At 40.0% G+C, this 22028-nt stretch overlaps 1 protein-coding gene across 3 annotated transcripts; it reads left to right on the top strand.

Annotated features, from left to right (window-relative positions):
* Nucleotides 1–1078: 1078 nt before the first annotated feature.
* nadka (NAD kinase a) lies at nt 1079–20355 on the top strand. 3 transcript variants are annotated; one of them, XM_049581248.1, is made up of 12 exons: nt 1079–1206; nt 2114–2290; nt 4676–4759; nt 12466–12595; nt 12781–12889; nt 12998–13083; nt 13189–13291; nt 13403–13545; nt 14756–14855; nt 16722–16879; nt 17100–17182; nt 17664–20355. In XM_049581248.1, the coding sequence occupies exons 2-12, from the start codon at nt 2139–2141 to the stop codon at nt 17809–17811; spliced, it is 1296 nt and encodes a 431-aa protein (XP_049437205.1). In that variant the 5' UTR covers nt 1079–1206; nt 2114–2138; the 3' UTR covers nt 17812–20355. The 3 variants fall into 3 exon arrangements, with proteins under 3 accessions (XP_049437205.1, XP_049437204.1, XP_049437206.1); XM_049581247.1 differs by having other exon boundaries at nt 1177–1317; XM_049581249.1 differs by lacking the exons at nt 1079–1206; nt 2114–2290; nt 4676–4759 and adding an exon at nt 9753–10225.
* The last annotated feature ends 1673 nt before the right edge of the window (nt 20356–22028 follow it).

The following is a 22028-nucleotide window of genomic DNA, read 5'->3' as shown; positions in this document are numbered from 1 at the left end:
GTTACACAAGTTAGGCAATAAATTTTTTTTTTTTTTTTTTTTTTTTTTTTTGCTGTATGACCCGCTTAAATGTATCTTTGGGAGACAAGCACCTAAAGTATGCCACATTTCCAAGTAAGTTTACCAACTAAACAGAGGAGACAATGATGCAAGGTCACATTCCCAGAGGGCAACAGGGAGCCAGGACCTTTTTTTTCCTACTGTTGCATGATACAAGTTATTCAGGCCAGGCACAGCAGTCAGACCACACTGTGCCCTTGGACCATCACTGTCCAGACAAAGTGGGAAAAGTACCAGTCACCACTTTGTGATGATTTGACATAGAACTTGTTTAGAGTCACGCAGATAAATGGGCACAATTTGCTTTCCATATTTTTTTTCATAGATAGGCTACATAAAGCACAAGAGAAAAACTTCTGTTTATTCTATATGAAAAAATATATAATAATTTCTTCACAAGTTAGGGACTGTTTGTTACTTGGAGGTTGTGGTGCAAAAAGGGGGAGGCTTGTCAAATATTTTTAAAGCACTGGGGATTTAATTTTAGCTTAAGAGAGGTGCATACAACTTTCAATGGTTGTATTTTGTTTTTGTTTTTACTGCCGAAATTACACCATTTATCATAGCCAGAAACTGTAAAAAACAGAAATTATTATTGGCTTTCCAAATTTCCAGTAGTCCTTGAACACATTATATAGGATGAAAGCTTGTCAGAAAAAAACACATAACCTAGACTAATTTAAAATAACGACATTTCATCAAAATCACTTTATTTTACATTTCAGAATTTTCCTTAAGTAAACTGTTTGCACGATCAAACCAGCGTGCGCAACAAGAGTGAAGAACCAAGGCTTTTGTCAAATCCACGATTTCATCTTCAATTTTTAACTTTCAAACATCAAACAGTAAGTTTTTAAAATCTAACAATTACTTTATGGTGGAGGGAGGGTCGTGCATTTTCACCTAGACACTAAAAAATATTTGTAGCTCTGGGGAGGATTTAGAAAATGAATAAAGAACAGTCCCTTAAGCCTTTAAAATGACATGTCTTAGCTTACACTCATGATACTCTCACAAAGTTAGATTGTGACACGCTGGTCAGTTTGGTGAGGTCTTCCAACATGACGTCGCGATAAGCGAGTCTGTGATTGGTCAGTCCGTATCAGGAAGTGATGAGCCGACTGTTGACAGCAGCGCTCTTGCAAAGTAAGATGGTGTAACATTGTTATCTAATGAAATAATGTCGAGGCTCTGATCCCCACGGCAGTTTGCTGCGCTCCGAACTTGTGTCGTCCCCTGTGTCGTTGTGGGTGAAAGGTACAGTTGGCCTCAGAAATGACTTACATTGCGCTTTGTGTTGAACATGTCTAACTGCTAGCTCGGCTCGCTAACTAGCTTAGTTAGCTCACCGGGAATATTTTACCATCTGGAACCGCCACCATTCATCCGCTCAACTGCCCTGTATGTCGGCGGAGAGCTTGTTGTGCTTAACGATAACAACAATTGGATTTTTGGAGAATTCATAACTTGCTAAGCTAGCTTTCTTACGTGACTACGAGGCTGCTTGCCTCGGGTATCTTAATTGATGAACTGTAAAGTGTGTAGCTAAATTAAAGCTAGGTTAGCTGTTTATCCAGGTGATTAGCGCCGGTTACCTCTCAACTCGTTAAAACCGTTGTAACACATTTCTGACAACAGAAACTCTGCTTTTGTGCTGTTTTACACTTTACTTCACTTGAGAGTTTCTCAGAATTTAAGTAACATTTTAGTAGCTCTTTATTTCAACTTGATACAGACTTATAAAATCTGTCAACTGACCAGTATTGCATGTATGTACTTTGCTGAAGATATGCCATTAAAACGACATTAAAAGATGAAAATGACCAGAAATATGTGCGGACTGGTGGATTGTAGCAGAGCCGAATTCTAGACTGACTCTCATTTTATCAATTCATACATACGTTTAATAAGTATTTGTAAAGTCTTTTAATTTTCATGAACTATAATTTAAATTGCCCTTTTTCCCAGTGGAGTTTGGCCCAGGCTTGACTAATGATTATATGCCTGTTTACATTTGACTCCAGCTTCATTAATAATTGATGTGCCCTGTCAGATTGCTTGCAGCCTGGCTGTCTGAGATGGACAGTGGAGAGGATATGCGAGTGGAGTCTGTCCCATACTGCTGCTCCACCTGTGATGGAGGGGAGGTCCCCGGCCGCAACCTGGTTCGACGCAACAGGAAGGCACGCAGCCTGAGCACCTCCTCAGCCGGCAGCTCCTCTGAGTACAGGTGGGTGTTGAACAGGGGCCTCACACATGGAACATAATTTGTTATGGTGCTGACAAGCCTGTTATTATGTTTGGAGTCATAAGTCACAAGGATGTTCACATTCTTTCTGACACCATGCAGGAAACCATCTTGTTATGTTGCCAGTGAAGAGAGTAGGAGCTTAGTGGTTGTGGTCTTACTGGTAAATGTGGAATCAGCCTTTAGCCCTGTCTGTCACTGACTCTGAGAACTAAAGTTAGTTTTGATGTGTTTTCATTTCAGTACTGTTGTTTATGATCTTATCTAGCTCGGCATGCCAGTTTCACATGTGTTACGTAAGTGTAGCAAACTTGGCAAAAGAACATTCCTAGGTGTGCCTTTTCCTGATTCATATATATTTTAAGTCCATGAAGCACATTGCCACGAGACAGTTACCTATCATGCTTACTGCGAGGTGATATTTCAGAACAGATGCTGTTGCCCTGAGCTGCGTGAGAAACATTTTTGAAATACCCTTGTGACACGATCCGTGTTGCACCACCTCGGACATGTGTCCCTTCAGCCATCGCACTAATGACTTCAAGAAAACAAAGGTCTGAAACGTTTGCTCACCGCGGATGTTGCAAGGGCTTTGTTTGTTTGTGTGCTTTGGCAACAATGATGAGGTTCCTCACAAGAAGAAGTGAAAAGGCACCAGTCTGTCTTAACATGTCCTTTAAGTGTATATCAGTATTGACCCATTAGTGATGTGGAAATGAGGAAGAGAAATACCACTAAAAGATTACACTAGTCCAATATGTTGAAATACACCCCCACAGAAAGTTTTATTGAGTTTATCCAAATAAGGCAATGACACTTCTTATTTTTATGCCATTTGACAGAAAGTCGTTGTGATGGATTTAGGTAAACAAACAACTGCTTAGAAATTGGATTAGAAAGGTGATGAATTAGTCACAGTTACTCAGTGATAATAAGACAGTGATTTATATAAACTAACTATGAGGGAAGTGGCTAAAATGTGGTTTGGATCTGAATCTAAGTTTGATTAAAAGCCTGGAATAAAGTCAGAGGTTAAGACAAGCTGATCACAGGCTCTCTCTGCTCTCAGATTTATTTTAACATCATCCCCAAAAAAGAGACATAAACAGCTAAATGAAATCATTTTGTCCACTAACAGGCAGAAGAACTCCCGAACAAACTGACAGATGCACAGCGCTGAATTGTCTCGCTTTATGAAGATGTTAAAGTAAACAGTTGCCTCCTGTCATACCTGATGGTCATGGTTCATTCCATTGGACTCATGTTTCTAGGCTCCTAACTCCAAAACAAAGAGCTAAAAGAGGCTAAAATTTCTGCAGAGATGCTGAAGTCATGCTTCTCTGTGTGTCTGTCACTACAAGCAGCACACGTCACATTATTCGTTTCATTCAGTGTTCATGTGAAAATGTTGATGAATGCAGCTTTGAGAGCCAGAAAACAGCAGATGGCGAATTCACAGAATCAGACTGCTAAGAGGATTTGTTGGCCGAGGGTTGTGATGCAGCGTGAAGGCTTCTGTAGTTGGAGGCGGCGATCTCGTAGTGCTCCGTCACAGCTCAGTGTCAGCGACCTTTCACCCGCAGCACAGTCGTATTGTTTTAACAAGGTCTCGAAAGACAGACAAGGTGTGCAGGGTTTTTCCACTGAGTTCCAGAGCAAACAAAGGCATCTGATGTGTTAAATGGTAATGTTGTTAAAACTGTTGGGCTTTATTTCATCATTAACAGATATGGTGCTTGCACTGCAGGTAGGATAGATACAAGTGTTTGCTTTTCAAACCTTTCACAATGCATTATTACCATTGCCAAGAAAAGTCTTCTTGAGACAGTATGAGCAAATGACCTGTTATTCACCACCAAAGGTCACAGAGATCATGTGGCACGTTATCTACATTAGACAGACCAGTTGTGGTCACTGGGTGACCACAAATATGTACACACAATGTACAAAATAATCTCATATCTGCTGATGATGAATTAAATTGTGGAAATCCGTAGGCTTTTTCTAAATGTCTTGGTCAATGACTTCGCTTCTCTTTTTTTCTTAAAACAGAGAAATGAAAGTGGAATATTTGATTAGAAATTTTACATCAAGATGCGTTTAGAAATGTAGGAATTTTCAGCAACATCGAGCGCACTGCAGCTCAGCTTGTAGCGTCCTGTAAATGATGGGAACACAACACTTATCTCGCGACTGAAACTTAATGAAACTTCTTTTTTTTTTTTTCTTTACAGTTTAAAAATAGCGACCACTTTAAAGCCATTTTGTTTTCCTTTAACAAATAGCATAGATGATTGTTTGCATACTTGCTCGGCAGCTTCCCTATTTTAAGCCCTAAATGTTTGCCTTTGTCATTGTCTCTTTCAGGAGGACTCAGTCGCTTCATGGACCAAGCCCTGTGACCACATTCGGCCCGAAGGCATGCATGCTCCAGAATCCACACACAGTAATGTAAGTGGGGCTGAGGAAATGGGTTCTGCATCAGTTTTTATACTCGTGTTTTTTTGCCCAGGCACAAGTGAATGTACAACTTAACATAGCAGTGACAGTTTAATCTGTGCAGCACCAGAGACCATGACAGCCATTTGCTGTTGCTTTTAGATCCTGTTGGGCAGGACTCTGATGTTGTGTCAGGTTGTGCTTACTCATCTGGTTAAAACTTTGGTTAACATGTTGAAATTTGATAAAATGTTAAAGAGACAAGGAATTTAACATACAACAACACAAGGCGAGGCCAGTGCAGCTGTATGCCGATCTAGTCACACAAGCTTCCTCCCTATTGATAGTCAATGGGATGCAAAGTAACGCCACATCTTAAGTGTTTAAAAACAAGTATCAGGCGACCCGTTCCTCATCAGTGCTCTGGTGCAGTTTCTCTGCATGCTAAAAATAAACAGAATGTCTTCTCCTTATTAAAGTTTTACTTCACCAACAAAGAAAATTCAGTTTCAACTTGAGCGGTTTCGAGTTTAACATTAACAGTGGCAGCCATTATAGAGCACAACACCTTAGACACCAGCTAACCACTTTAGCTTGTAGCTTAGCAAAGACTGGTCTGATCATTAAATCGGGCAGATATCCAAAATATACAGGACATGACAATATGCCATCGAGCATGCACTTAACACTGATCAGCCGAAACATGGAAACCAGTTACAGGTGAAGTGAGTAACATTGGTCATTTGGTCACGATGCAGCGTTCTGCTGGGAAATCTGGGCCCTGGCATTTATGTGAATGCCACTTAATGCGCTCAACCCACCCAGATACTGATACGGATCAACACCCCTTGCAATGAGAGGGTGTACGCGGTCTGCAATGGTGTTTGGGTGGATGGTGATAAAGGCCAGAACCAAAGGTTTCCCAGCAGAACATTGCATTGTAACAAAATGATCAATGTTACTGACTTCATCTGTCAGTGGTTTTATACTTTGGCTGACGTATGTTTACTTTTGTCTTAAAAGTCAACAAAAATAGGTACTTCTTCTTCTTGTACGGACAGACCGTGCTGCTGAGCGTCATGGTACAAAGTGACACCACTCTCACTTGTTTCTATGTAGAGTAACTGTAGCTCACTGATCTTTATGCTTTACTTCTCCTAAGCTGGTTGTTTCTGAGAAACTGAACCCAACCTTCTCAAATTTCATAATATCCTCTGATGTAACTTCAAAGTTGGTTAAAAAGAAAAGTATTGCCAACTGTATGACAACACCACAAACATACTTATTATTTACATGCAGCATCAAGGAGTTGGCATCTTTCCAAACGTAAGGTTCTGTGGATTTGATTAATAGTGTTTGGCAGGTTGTAATTATGCATATGTCAGAAGACCCATCATAATATCGAGGACTTGTCGAAGCGTGCTCACACGTTACACAATCATGTCTCCGTACACACATGCATCTGTCAAATGTCTACATTCAATACCATACCAGATAAAGTGATGTGAAAACAAAAAGTATTAAGGATCAAGCACGATTTTGTCTCTGCACTCAGCACTTTGGATTTTATCTGCTGTTTTATCTCGTAGTGACCATGAGGTTAGCAGTGTGGTGGGACAATAATCCTAAACTTTCAAACAAGGCGACGCAGGAATTTTTCTTCAAGCGTAAATATTCTCAACTTGCCTGGTTTAGTCTTGACGAGTCTACTTGACCTCATTCTAACTGAGCATGTGTTTGACTTACTTACTGAAGACCAGAATGACAGTTAAACAAACCCTGAAACCAGTAGAGTCGCATACCAACTGAAATGTGTCTCTTTCACTTTTCAGTGGCTTCTTTTGTGAAGTTTTCTGGGGGGGGTTTTAGAGAAAAATATGTCTCAAAGAAGGGTATCAAATAGTGTATTTAGGCCAAAACTCAGGTATCATATTGGCCCCAGTGTTCATGTTTTACTAAAGATACAAAGCGCTAGAAACGAGCATGAAATATAGACCTGACAGTATCATCTAGAAAGATACAACGTACCTCTACAGTGAGATGTACTGTAGTATATGATAACTTTATCTAAGTTTATGGTAATTTTTCCATTTATTTATTTACACCCAAAAATTGGGCAACTATGTGTTAAAAGGCCCACAAATCCCTGCACTGTTCATTTGATGTGGATGTAAACACTTATACCATTAGCTGAGAGCTGACACTTTTAACCTCCATAGTCAGTTTAGATCCCATGTGCCAGAGTACAGAGCCGAAACGATAAAACATAAGGTAATTTTCCTAATACTTTACTCTCTGACTATTAGGAATTTTGGGGTTCAGACAAACCATACTTTGACACAAAGTCTTGCTTAGCAGCTTTTTGATGGAGACTTAAAGATAGTGACGAAGACCTTGAGATTCATTTGTCAAACAAAGATATTTATGCGCAGCTGGTTTGTCTCAGTATTATTTGTGTGATGAGATTGACAACCCATGTGTAAATATGTAATCTGTGAATGTAAAACAACTTCCGCAAATATAAACAATATTAAATAAAAAAAAGACTCAAATACACAAGTGTAAAATTGAGGTTCACAAACAAAAAACTGTATTCAGAAATATCTGTTCGAAAGTTGTTAAAGTTACCAAGATCTTCCCAAATTCTTTTTGTTTATTTGTAAATTAATAATGTGTTCACTGATGTTTTTTTTAATTTGTAAAATTTGTTTGTGTATTTGCTAACCCATTTTACATCTGCAAAATAGTTTTTTGAGTTTGTAAATCATTTTGTATTTGTTGAAGGTGTTATATATTTGCAGATTGCGCATTAACACTCAGATTGCCAGTCTGTTCACACAAATAATATTGAGACAGATCTTTATATCTTTAGTTTGCTATCACTTAGGATTAATTAAATAAAGATAAACTCTCATTTGAGATGTTGCAATGATCTATTATTCAATTATTTGATTAATCTTATACAATTTAACACCTCCTTTATAAAGCTCCTTTGTCAGCTTTTGTTAAGACTGCGCAAGAGAGGCGTTGGGTCATTCTGTCGATGCAATATATTTAGCAATACAACATATCTTGTTTTATCATGCAATACAGTACGCTATCAACAGAGGCTGAACACTTCACAAAGGTACTTAGGTATTTAATTGTTACAGAGGATTGACTAATAGCCAAGAGGTATTCATTTTAATTTGTCCAGCAGGTGAAACTGTAGCATAACTCTTCTCAATGACTCAGTCTGCACATGTATGAAAACCTCTTGATGTCTTCTCGTCAAAGCCTTGTCAGACTGTTGGCCTCTTGACTCCCTCAGTCACGTAAGTGGCTCCCGGCACTGTTTGTCTTAGGCAGCTGTAATTGATGGATTAGCCTCCTCAAAGCTGCTAGACAAGTTAAAAGTAGTAAAACCATGCTATCTTTACTCCAAAATAAAGGTTAGGCTGTCGCTCTTTCAGAAAGATCTAGTTCCACGGAGAAAAACAGTGCAAACAAACAACACAAAAGGTGATTTGGCACCAACGATCAAGTGAAGTAGGCAAAGTTTAGACTATCCAAACTGAAAACTCTCTTCTTTCTAGGTGGGAGGGTGTGGTTGTGATACTAATCAAGGTATAGATGGGCACATGTTTGGTATTGCTGTTGACTTTCATTGTTGGAGAGCATTTTTCATTCGACAACAGACAGAATCTCCACCCGTTCCAATAATGTAAGGACGCCCTGAAGACGCAACAAACACACCCTGAAACAACACACAAGAGCCAGCCTTGTCTGTATCCTATGTTCTACATGATGTCTTTATTATGTAATTTGATTTACGTAGAAACTGACACTCTGCCAAGTGTTGCAGATGGCACACATACCACTGAATGCACACAGCATGCTTACTTCTACCTATTCCTTATAGAATGAATCAAGCCAGAGAACTTATATATCTTTGTTTCTTACATTATCACCACCTTAATTATCATGTTACCATGCAAAATGAAACTTTCTGCCATGGTTTCCACACTGATGCACTGCTTGATAATAAATGCAGACTTTCCACCGTAACAAGCACATTACGTAGATGTTGTTTTGTCTTTGTAATCTGACCCAGTGAATAGTCTGACGTAGCACAATGGTAGCTACCGGGGATGTTCCTAACGACGAAGTTCCCTGACATTTAAACGGGAATTTAGACCAGTCTGTACAGTTTAATCTCTAAGGTTAATCATTCCTTCCAAAAATATTATCTTTATTGTAAGAGTGATTTAAAGATCACAAACCACATTTTTCAATAACCAAATCATGTTTTAAATGCCGTTGAAATACTTTTCTATTTGCACCATACATTATGATCATTGCACATTATCCAACAAAACATGGCAATAACTCACTCAATAAAAGTCAGCGAATGATTTATTTATTGAAAACAGTATTCTTTTGGAAAGCAAAGTGTCTGATTATTACAACAGCATTTTCAATGGATAAACGTAAAATGAAATTGCCTGTGAGAGTAAAAAGCAGTTTACAGATGGTTAACTGCTTAAACTATGATGGTGACTTTAGTGAGGCATTAGGAAGTTCAACTACATCCTGTTATATTCCCATAATGCATGATTACATCATTCACCCATGAAGCCCTGTTGGGATATTTCACCTTGCACTTCCTCTTCCTGCGGGGCATCGGGCTGCATTGTCTTTTCTCAAAAAAGGGTCATAAAATAAAAAAGGGAATTTTCTAGCTTTACATAAAAACGCATCAGTTTATTGTTCTTTAATGGTGATATTATTTCTTAAAATTAACAGGAAGATAACAAGGTTTTTTCTAATTAATTCTAATAATAAATAGAGATGGAAACAGATGGTAATAGACACATTGTTATACAGTAATACAGCATGTGTTTTCCTTGTAGCATCCATCCTCCATTGTTATTTTACATAGTGGACATACCAGTTTCAGGAACAGCGTGCCATTGTTGTGTTTCAGTAAATCACACCTGTCCAATAAGGAAAGCCCTTTCCTGAAATGGGCGGGTCCAGCACAGCAGAGTGGGCGTGAGCAGAGATAAAGTCAACACTAAGATGAGAGAGAGCTTTAACTGAGCAGCAGAATGCTCCAGGACGGTTAAGCGCTAAGTCCTCATTGGGACAAATATAGCCTCAGTGGATCCAGCCCAGGGGGGCGGTTAGCTGATCCTGGAGCTCGACCACAGTTCCTGAAGAGACTCTCCGCCTCGCTCAGCCTCTCAGACAGGCCCGTGTGGCTGACTCACAGCTTGACCGCGAGAAGTGAACTGACTCAGTTGCTCCAGCTGCTTCACAATGTGTGGCAATCAAGGAAGTTGTTAGAGGTAGAATGAGCCGTGCTGCCGGAGCCCCGTTCTCCTGCTGAGTCAGCCTGAAGCAGCATCCTCATTACATGAGTACAGCCATGAAGTTCAACCAGCTCGTATTGCAGGACAGCCCTGGAAAAAACAACGAGAACAAAGTGTGGAAATGGTGAGAGCATCTTCCCGTCTCTTCTTTAACAGAGAGATGTTTGATAGGTGAAATATTGGCGCCAACAGGCAGTGCATGGAGCCAGCTGATCAGAGAGAGTAATATCAAACTGATGTCATGCTTAAATTATTCTAACTTCAGCTTGGCTTGAATGAAAAAAGCAAAATTGTGTATTCGTCCTGAGTGTGCAGGGTTGGGCTGATAGCCTTTGAAGACTGATGTGGGTTTAAAGTTTAGTCATACCATGTCAAGCGGTAGCTGTAACACTGAAGAAGTGGCAGTGTTTGCGTGTTATCACAGACTGGCTGTTGTAAGAGCATGGCATTGTGGTGTGGACAGAGCAGGGGGTTTTCCTGAATGAAAGGGGAAGGTCAGGACGCAGATGCTTTGAGGTGGTCAGAGGAGAAACAGTCCATGAATAGATCACAGCCGTACGCCGATTCAGATGTTAATGACGTTTTGCTTTGTATCCTGTATTTGTTTGTGAAACCGGGCTTTCGCTTTGTACCTGCCCATGGTCAGTTTAATCAGTTTTGCCTAATTTAAGAAGCGTTTTTGTCATATTTAGATGTGGCACCTGTTTTAACATTGTAGATGCCACAATAACCTGTGCAGTACAAGACAATCTGATGCTAACAATGACTGTCTTGTGGATTATCTGTGGCTATTTTAAAGCTTTAGTTTGTAGCGTTTTTCTGTTTATTCGTTGTTTGACGGTACTTTTTGACTGAACGAAAAACAGGAACAGGATATGTTATAATAATTCTGCTTTGTTATGTTATACGTTGGGACTGATGAGTTTTGTGTGCGTGTGTGGTGTGTATCTGCTGGTCTCAAGCTGTTTGGTGTGGGGCTGCTTTTTTATAAAGGTAAAATGAGTCACAACATACGTTTACACATGAAGCATTGTGGTGGTACAGAGTTGTCTTGTCCTACAAATCATATTTCAGATTTACAAGTTTCAAGTTTTTCAGGTTGTTTTGCATGTCGTTCAGCCCTAGTTTGGTGTCATAGAGGGTTTGCAGGAGTCTGCAGGTTTTCACTCCAAACACTGATATGTTCTCCGGGCAGCGTCCTCATGTAGGAAGAAACCCTGCAGCTTTGATCGGAATACTGATCATTTTTAATATTTGCAGTCGTAGATAGGCTGAATGTGCAGCCGAAATCTGAAATCTGATGGGCCGAGGGGAGATATCAGAGCCCAACAAAGAAAAACTTGTTTGATAATATCACCGTCATGGGAGGCTATCAGCTGGTGTTCACAGTAAAACCGGCATGATGTGAATGCAGCATTGACGGATGATGCTGGTTGTCAAGCTGTGCAGAAGTGTTGCGTGAAAGTTTTAATTTTATGTCAGTTTTCCGATAAGTATTTAACTCCTGAAGGCATCATCTCCTCATTCGACCATTTCGTCTCAGTGATGTCCACTGATTGGTGCAACCAGGCTTGAAACCTCAGCTCTCCACATGTGATTGGTGTAAATGTCAGTGTGTAATACCGATGTTAATTTACAAGCCATTTAAAGCAGAGATGATGGTTATGAAACACAGCACAAGAGTCTTTGGGTGGGTGGCCTATGTCTGTGTAACCCTGCCCCTAAGAACTATCAATTTGACTCAGTAACTGCCATATATATGTGTGACAGAGAGAGCTTTTGGCATTGTGAAATAATCCTACATCTTGTGGCTATTTCCAGCTATGACATTAGCTCATTTTCCTTGTGGTTTTCATTTTGTTTCAGCCCCAGGGAGCTCCAATTTTCATACCTTTTGTGTAGTCGTTTTATGTCCTTTTCATGTGCTTTTCCACTGGGTTCATCCTCACAACTCGTGGCTCTTCGGCTGCTATCTTAGAATGCGTTTTGGTTTTAAAAGCTGAGTTTTAGAGAAATTTTTGCCTCTCTTTTTTTCCTCTCAAAACACCACTCCCGCATTTTTATCTTGCCCTTTTCAAAGTTTAGACATCTCTGCGGGGTTAAGATGAGTTGAAGGCCCTGCAGACGACGCGTGGGGTTCAGCAGTATGTGGCTACAGGTCAGACCTTAAACTTGTGACTCTAATTGGATAGGTACTAAGCAGTCCAGGGTGTGATGAGCAGTAGGTTAGTTAACAGATGTTACATCAGCCAAGATCTGGACGCTCTGCTTGATGCTGATGTAATGTAAAGGGGGAATCCTTATCCTAGAGACTGTTCAGTTTGTTTTAGCCCGCTGAGGTAAACGTTGTATGTGTGTTTTTAGGCACATTCAGGACCCCGCCAGCCAGAGACTAACGTGGAACACGCCGCCAAAAAGTGTCCTTGTCATCAAGAAGATACGAGATGCCAGTCTGCTTCAGCCTTTCAAAGAGCTCTGCGTATTCCTCACCGAGGTATGACCGGCGGCCTTTAACAATGAACATAATTAGCAGGGATTGTCAGTAATTGGCAGTTTTTGTGGGTGGGAAGCTGGTGAGGGATCATTGTGAAACCAGTGTGCGTGATGCCATTTCGCCATTTCTCTTCCTTGATTTTGATCTTTGTGTGTGTGTGTGTGTGTGTGTGTGTGTGTGTGTAGGTGAAAGACATGATTGTTTACGTGGAAAAGAAAGTTCTGGAGGACCCAGCCATTTCAGACGATGAAAACTTTGGGGCCATAACTAAGAAATTCTGCACTTTCAGAGATGGTAAGAAAAACAATTTTTTGCTATGTTTGAATGCACACTAGGCATATATATACAAAATCATCATCTTAAATAAGATATTTAAAAGGTTCATTGTCATGTCTTTCTCAGATCTCGATGACATCTCTAATCGCATAGACTTCATCATCTGTCTTGGTGGTGATGGAACTTTGCTGTATGCATCTTCGCTCTTCCAGGTATTCAGCCAAGTGTTCCTACTGTCACTTTGAAAGAAGCCTTTGTGTGTTTTTACATTACTTGGTATGACACTACAGTCCTCTCCTTCCTTTGAATATTTGTAGGAGAGCGTTCCACCAGTTATGGCCTTCCACCTGGGCTCCCTGGGTTTCTTGACACCCTTCAAATTTGAGACCTACCAGTCTCAGGTCACCCAAATCATTGAAGGTACTGTATGTTCTCTAACCTGTCTATCAGCCTCTGTCTTTTCATATCATATATATATACACTCCTGTTCTGTTTGCAAAGCATGTGATATACTGTATGTATTGTTTATAGGTAATGCTGCCATCGTCTTGAGAAGCCGCTTAAAGGTCCGGGTGCTCAAAGACAACTGGGAGAAGAAAGCCAGAGTGGATGAAAAGGGCATCATCCTGACTAATGGAGACATCGAAAGCAGCCGGAAAGCCGTGCAGTATCAGGTATTACCTGCAGCTTAAATCAGTTCTGTGGAACACATTAAACGCATTTGAGCTTTTGCCAGCATTATTTTCTCACAGTCCTTGCCAAGATGTAAAAAAACAGGTTCTGTTCATCACTTCACATGGCTGTCCACGAGTCCTGAGGGGAGTACCATGAAGCAGGTTCAACAGAGGCAGGCTTTCCTTAGCTGCCTTAACACACCTTAAATCCCCAGTCAGCAATAACGGGTACCACTAAGGTGGTTGTCAGCTTGCTGTGTTGAGCCAGGCTCTTCCTCAAGTTCTGTGCACGTTCTGGTAAAACAAGTCAAATGACACTTTTCATTGTGTGCCACCGACTTCTGTCTTTGAAGGACATTAAAGTGTGTAGGCACTATGTGTAAATGAACTTTGGTAAACTTCCCTTCATCTTACAGCACCCAGAAATCCCTGCTCAAATCCCCTATTTGTTTCAGCCAGCAGATTCTCGCTGGCTCTTGGGCTGTCGCTTACACTACAGATTGTATTTTTGCATTTTCGTGTGCCCGCCACCACAGACACAGTGAATGTAGAAGCGGATCAAGAGACGGACCCACCCGTCTCTGTCTTTGTCTCAATCTCTGATCAAACTGTAAAACTAGGCAGTGTTGATCAAATATAAACCAAGATTCTGTTACTGTGGTGCCTGTTTCTCGCCTCAAATGTTTTTGGGGTCATATTTTAGTTTACTGTTTAACTGTAACTCAAGATTGTTTACCAGCTAGCCGCCATATTGTTTCCTGTGGAAAAGCAAAAGCAAGAAAAACAAATGCCACAGCCCTTTCCTCCCTCTGTTTTCGCTGGTCAAATTGCGCCACTTTCAAAAGAATCTTTCTTGCAGTGACATACTTCTTTCACTGTTACAATGGAAGCCTCCAATGGGGACTGTCGCCGCAGGATGCAATTTTACTATAGCCGGAGTCCACGCTGTAAACATGCCAAAACAGCTCAGCCATGTGATGTCGACATAATGACTTACTCTGATGCCTGAGGGATTTGAGCCACAAGCTTTTTACAAAACCACATAAGTAAACACTGACATCAGCTCCAAAACAAGAAATGCAGCTCTGACTGCAGGTATGAGGTTAATGATCTAAATCCCGTAATGAGGTGGGTGTGCAGACCAGGAGTTGGTGACCTTGTGCACAGATCATATGAGTTGATGGAAAAACTTGTTAACTGTGTGTTTCAGGTACTGAACGAGGTGGTGGTGGACAGAGGCCCCTCCTCCTATCTCTCCAATGTCGACCTCTTCCTGGACGGACACCTCATTACCACCGTGCAGGGAGACGGTGAGTGGGCAGATGATCTGTCTTGATGTTCAGCAGGCTGGGGCAATGTAAATACTGAGATGCGGTCAGTCTGGTTTGCACTGTGGCACCAACATTTAATAGGAGTCAGAGAGTGCTGACACATTAATCAGATCAGTGTCGTACGGGGGTAAAGCTGCCAAACATTCACATAACTTAGCAGTATTTAATATTGTCTGACTAAAACCTGTCTGACAGCCCAAACAAGATGGTCTGCAGATAAGGCAATGTTTAGTCTCTGCACCTCTGGCTGACCTTCACCTCCCAGCAAGCAGAGTATTTCATATAGCAGTTTGTAGACATGGCCACTGTGTTGATTCCCATTGGTAAAAAATAGTCACTCGTAGCTTCTGAATATGAATCATCCATATCGTGTCATGTCCCTGAGTTTCTTTCGCTCACACAGAGAAACTCCAGGTTGCATGACGTCATGCAGCCTGGTTATTACACTGAACACAAATATAAAAGTAACACTTTTGTTTTTGGTCCCATTTTTCATGAATTGAAATAAAAGATTTAGACTTTTTCTACAGACACAGAAGGCTTATCGCTCTCACATTTTTGTTCACCAGTGTGTTTAAATCTGTGTTAGTGAGCACTTCTCTTTTGCCAAGACAATCCATTCACCTGACAGGTGTGGCATATCATTATGCTGATTAAACAGCATTATCATGACCACACAGGTGTGCCTTGGGCTGGTCACACTTAAAGGTGACTCTAAAGCATGCAGTTTAATCGCACGACACAATGACACAGATGTTGCAAGTTTTAAGGGAGCGTGCCATTGGCATGCTGACCGCAATAATGTCCAGCAGAGCTGTTGCCCATGAATGAAATGCTCATTTCACAACCATTAGCCATCTCCAAAGTCGTTTCAGTGAATTTGGCAGTACATCCAACCAACCTTACAACCACAGACCATGTGTAACCACCCAAGCCTAGGACCTCCACATCCAGTGTCCTCACCAGGGTCTTGACCTGACTGCAGTTCGTCGTAAATGACTTGAGTGGGCACCTGCTCAACTGCAGTGGCAGTAGTAGGTATGAATCATGGTTTACACTGTACTGGCAAATGGCAGACAGCATGTATGCTGTCATGTGGGCAGGCAGTCTGCTAATGCCAACTTTGTGAACAGAGTGTCCCATGGTGGTGGGATTATGGTATGGGCTGGCATAAGACAACAAACACAGGTGCAAAGATACTGTTGAGATCCTGAGGCACATTGTCAGCCGTTTATCTGCCGCCATGACCTCATGTTGCAGCATGATAATGTACAACCCCATGTTGAGAATCTGTACACAATTCCCGGAAGCTGAAAACATCCCAGTTTTTCCATGGCCTGTGTGCTCACCAAACATGTCAGCCACTGAACATGTTTGGGATGCTCTGGATTGGTATTTATGACAGCGTGTTCCAGTTCCTGCCAATATCCAGCATCTTTTCACAGCCATTGAAGAGAATTGAGCCAGCATTTCACAGGCCACAATCAACAACATGATCAACTCTATGCGGAAAAGATGTGTTGCACTCAAGCAGCAATTTCCGGGGCTAAAAAAAAAAAGCCAACATAGAGGTGCCAAAAACTTCACTTCCTCAAATAGCCGATCGCCATCCTGTCTTTCTCCAGAAGTGACTCAATCCCCATGCATATAGATCCCCGTGTTAAAATGCCCTCTTCAAGGCATTGCCACAGTCTGTAAGTCAGATTCACCGCTCACTCCTCCACAGCTCCAATCCCTCCTTCAAATATGGTCAAGTGTCACCTGTTGAGGTTCAGTGTTTGCAACATAGACGTAATATAGTTGTGCTTTAATTCTCTGTGTGCCTGCACCTCTGTGTCCCCTCAGGTGTGATAGTATCTACACCTACAGGAAGTACAGCGTATGCAGTGGCAGCAGGAGCCTCCATGATCCATCCCAATGTCCCGGCCATCATGATCACCCCCATCTGCCCACACTCACTCTCCTTCAGGCCCATCGTGGTGCCTGCCGGGGTGGAGCTCAAGGTATTTAAACTGTTTGAGTCAGTCCTACATATCAGATTTTAATTATTTGCAATCTGACTGTAGTTTGAATTAGTATTTTCGTGAGATGCAGGTTTTACAGGCTGAAACCCCAGATGATATAAAATGATTGAGTATGTGTCATTTCAGCATGGAGGGCAAAAACATGTTTTCTCTCAACTGAAAAAAATCCCAATCTTCTTCTTTGCTTCTTGTTTTCTAGATCATGCTGTCACGTGACGCCAGAAACACCGCCTGGGTATCATTCGATGGAAGAAAGAGACAAGAGATCTGCCACGGAGACAGGTTAGTCCACATACCGGGCTAATCATCACACCACAGCCACACAAACACCCAACTCACAGAAACAGTCAGGGTGACGCTGAGTGAATGGAGCAAAACAAAGCACAGAGACTCTGTAATGGATAATAAGTTTAACTCTCCCAGCAGCTGCCTCAACACTTACAGGCTTTGTCACGTAACCTTATCAGCCTGCTTAATGGGCTTGAGGCCAGGAGTGTCCCGCATACAGAGGCCAGCTTCTTCCTTTATGCAACTCTAGAGATAATCACCTTCCTGGTTCTTGAAATGAGCTGCCAGTCATTTTGAGTAATTGAAACAAACTTAAACAAATGGCCATTGTTGCTTCAGGAGGAAGTCGTGTTGCTAGATCTGATGTCAACACGTCCTCTTTTATTTTTATGATTGCAAGTACCTGGACTGTTCTTTCCTCATTCAGAGTGCAACTTTTGTGACAAAAAACCTTTTCTTCTTTTTTTTCCCCCAGTATTACCATCACTACTTCTTGCTTCCCCGTTCCTTCCATTTGTTTCCGGGACCCGGTCAACGACTGGTTCGAGAGCCTGGCCCAGTGTTTACACTGGAACGTGAGGAAGAAGCAGAACTACCTCAGCTCAGAGGACGAAGAGTTCTGAGGCGCGAGGCATCTGCGAGATCCTCTGCAAAGTCTCAAGGACTCCTTCGTCTTGGTTTTAGGTCGACCACGCTCTGTGCTGTGTCGTCTTTTATGGATACAAGGTCTCAACAAACTCCATTCAAAAATGCCTGTCATAACGTGGCCCTTTATATGTGTTAAATTGTTCCAGAATAATATTCTAAATATTGAGCTGAACAGCTCCTCTGCTGCGGTCCTCCATGTTGGATTTTAGTGGAATAAATTTGTGGGGGAAAAAAGGAATAATTATGAAAGCCCAAAGTGTTCAATTAAATAAAATAAATAATCATATGAATAGACTGAACACAGCATATTGACCAATACATTCTGAAATAACTTCAGAAATTGTTAAAGCTTTATTTATTTCAGCGCAGAATATTTGATTTCAAAATGCCCTTTTGCAGAAGTCTGTTTTTATACCATAACGGCATTTTCTCCAGTGATGCGTTCATTTAAAAATATCACTTTTTGTGACACTGGAGTCGTCACAGGCTCCTCTCCACTCAGCCGGTCACCCGATACCAATCATCTGTACAGGCTGAACAACAGCTACCAAATTTAGCCAACTAGCTCCCACTAGCGGGAGCAACAACAATTCCAGAATCATTTTAAATCACACATTTAAAATAAACTGCAGCAGACCAACATGTAAACTTGTCCAAACCACGTCTTTTATCTGGTCTGAAAGGCTACAAATGCTACGTAGCTACACAGCTAACTACCTAGGTTGGCATGGATATGAAAAGCTAGTGCTAACGTCAGCTGCTAGCTGGGTAATTTACATTAAAGAAAGCCTATCTGTAGACCTTGGGGTTTTTTAGCCAACAGGAGCTAGTTAGCTAGCAGTTGTTGAGTCTGCTGAGAGGATGGAGGCATGTGATTGGCTGAAAGGCGAGGAGGCAGCAACTCCACTCTTCAATACTCATATTTTGTAATATTTTATCATTTTGAAAAATGCTAACATAACATTTAAAAACAGACTTTTGAAAAGGACATTTTGAAGTAAATTCTATAATTAAACAAGTGTTAAATAAAAATAAAATTGAAGTATATATTAAATAGTATTTCATAAAAATTGTTGATTTGTTAATTTATAAAAAATAATTGACAATTTATTCGACACTTTGAAATCCCATAGAATAATCTGAGCCTAATCAGACTCACTCATGCTACCCAGAGAACCAGGGTTACACAAGTAACCTATCTACGTTTTTAATGTTAGAGTTAATAGCATTAATAAGGAGTTTGTAGAATACCCCAGAAAATATTATGTCATGTTCAAATGTGTAAAATGGTGGGATTTTGAATGGAGTTTGGCATCACTAGCGGTCCAGGATTGTTTCTGTGTGTTTTCATTTTGTATGCAGTGCAGACTGGCCTTTTGACTGGTCATCAGAAGGAAGGAAATGCAAACCATGGGATAAACATGGACTAAATCTCTGAAGGTCAGTCATGGATGGCAGTTATTACATCATCAGGATGGTCTGTTTTAGCACTTTTTAATCTTTAAGACGGATGGCAGGGACACATCTACTACTTTATAAACAGCAAAAGCGAGTTCTGTCAGTAGAGGTAAAGGATCAGTTGCACTTTTCTAAAAAAGAAAAATCTGAGAATATCTGTTAAATTAAACTTTCCCAAATCCTGTTTATCACATCAAAAAGTACTGATGTGATGTCATGAATGAATGGCAAATACATAATATGTAGGTGCATCCTGGGAAAGAGCAGATTTACATCGGCAATAGTGGCCCAACTGTACAGACTGTGCCTTAAACACTGGTATCATTAATGTACAGACATGTTATTTTTCAAGGTTTACATCATGGTGATGATGTAATTACATACTGGCACAAATGTGTGATTTGTGCATTTTCATTGCAGCCACACATTGACCATTGTCTTTGCTGTCTGCAGCGCGTGACGCTTGATTGATGGACTGATTGAATTATGTAGTGTCACATAGCCTCTGTCCCGCAGTCATGGAGTCAGTGCGTTGGATGACACGTCAGGAATGCGAGGAGGTGATATTCATTCCAGGCAAAGAGACCACAGCTCAGATGTCTTCAGTGTCTGTTTTTCCAAAATGTCGTTTAAGCCATAGCTGATCTCTGCGAACGTTTTGTAGACCGATGTGTGTGGGCTGTGGGGGATTTATAATGGTCTGTGTATGTTGAGGAATTTAATTTTTCAGACTTCGGTCCGTTTGCTACGAGTCTGCCATTGCTCAGTCTATGCTGAATACTTTAAGGTGGCCTACCTTACATATCTGTTCACATATAGTTTTTAGATGATAATATATACACAATGAAATTGGCTCGACAGATTGTGTCAGGGTGATGATGTCATCACCTGTTGTAACTCAAGAGGACCAACTGAGCTCTAAAAGGCAATCATTCCTTAAACTCTATGTGTATATACGTGATGCTTGAAGATGTATTTTGTAAAGTCTATATGTTTATTAACCTGTTTACAATGTATCATTGCTGAAAATAAATCTATTTGGTACTTTTTTACTTTAATAAGTTCTTCAGTTAATTCTTTTTGTGATGGAAAAAACATGTGATTCTCTAACTCAGCCTGTGATTGGTCAGAAGTACTGACAGTACAGTGAAGTGTTTATACATTTAAATAGAGCTAAAGATTATTGAAAATGCATTCCAGTACAACATGAAGTCTATTTTTCTTTAATCCATGTATTAATACAGGAAATGGAAACAGATATAGTATGTTTCCAAAGTCCCAGTAAACCCAGTAAGACAAACAGCCCAGGCTGTAAGTTGTGTTTCTCATAAAGCATTGTCACCTCCTCTCTCAAAGTGCTTTTCACTTTTGTAGCTCTCACTTTTGTATCAGTAAGTTTGTTAATATTTCTAATATGAATCTTTCTATCTTTTTCCAGAGCACTTTAATAAACAGAAAGAACATAAAATCATAAAGTGTGTATCCTGCTGTTTGATCATTGTGCTTCACACCTGAAAACACTCGTTGGGATCAAGTTTGCTTTGAATCATGAGAATATGGTGAACGTTGATGTGTGTGTTAGCAAAAACTAATTCAAGTTCAGTTCTATGAGTATGGTCACCTTTTCAATTACATTTTATATCATACTATACTATAACTTTTTTGGCATTATTTATGACGTACTATGAATTATTTATGACATTTTATGGCATTTTTCACAGCATACTATAATATTACTTACTATTGACATTATGACACACTATACGATAACTTTTTTATAACATTTTTTATGGCATGCTATACTATGACTCTCTTTATGGCATTTTCATGACATATTATAGTATTCATTCTTATGATATTTTTGTACCACTGTGACGCTCTTATTTTAATGGCACACTATACAATGACTTTTTTGTTACATTTATAATGGCATACAATATCACGATTTTTATGACATGCCACATTGAGTTTTTTATGACATTCTATATTATGACATTTTTTACAGCGTGTTATACTATGACTTTTTAGTACATTTTGTATTAAAAGTCTTTTATGACGTCCTATACTTGACATTTTTCATGACATACTATATTATGACTTTCTATGACATTTGTTATGGCTACTATACTTTTTTATACTTTTATTTATTTTTTACATTTTTCATTACATACTGTACAATTATTTTTTTTTCTGTCATTTTTTTAATGGCAACCCAATGGCTATGACTTTTTTATGACATAATATACTGATTTTTTATGACACGCTATACTATGTTGTTTTTTAAAGCATACTATAGTATAATTTTTTATGACATTTTTCATGACATATTATGTTTTGATTTTTGATGACATTTCCTACAGCATGCAACACAAGACTTTATAATGACTTTTTTTTATGGCATACTGTACTATGACTTTTTTAATAAAGTGCTATTCTCTGACTTTTTATGGCATTTTTTCTTGCGTGCTATACAATGACTTTTTATGACATAATATACTTGTCTTATTATGATATACAATACTAAGACTTTTTTAAAGCATACTATAATACAACTTTCTCAGTTAAATTTTGTATCGCGTACTATACTATTACTCTCTTAGGGCATTTGGTAGAGCATACTATACTAATGACATACTATGACATATTTTAAAGCACACCGTAGTATGTTTTTCTTTTGACATTTTTCATAGTGTACTATACTATGACTATTTAATATTTTTCATTGTATACTGCA

The sequence above is a fragment of the Epinephelus fuscoguttatus genome, linkage group LG7 (genome assembly GCF_011397635.1).
Source record: "Epinephelus fuscoguttatus linkage group LG7, E.fuscoguttatus.final_Chr_v1".
NCBI lineage: Eukaryota > Metazoa > Chordata > Actinopteri > Perciformes > Serranidae > Epinephelus > Epinephelus fuscoguttatus.
Note: the sequence above shows the minus strand (reverse complement) of the source record. Positions and strands in the feature narration are given on the sequence as shown.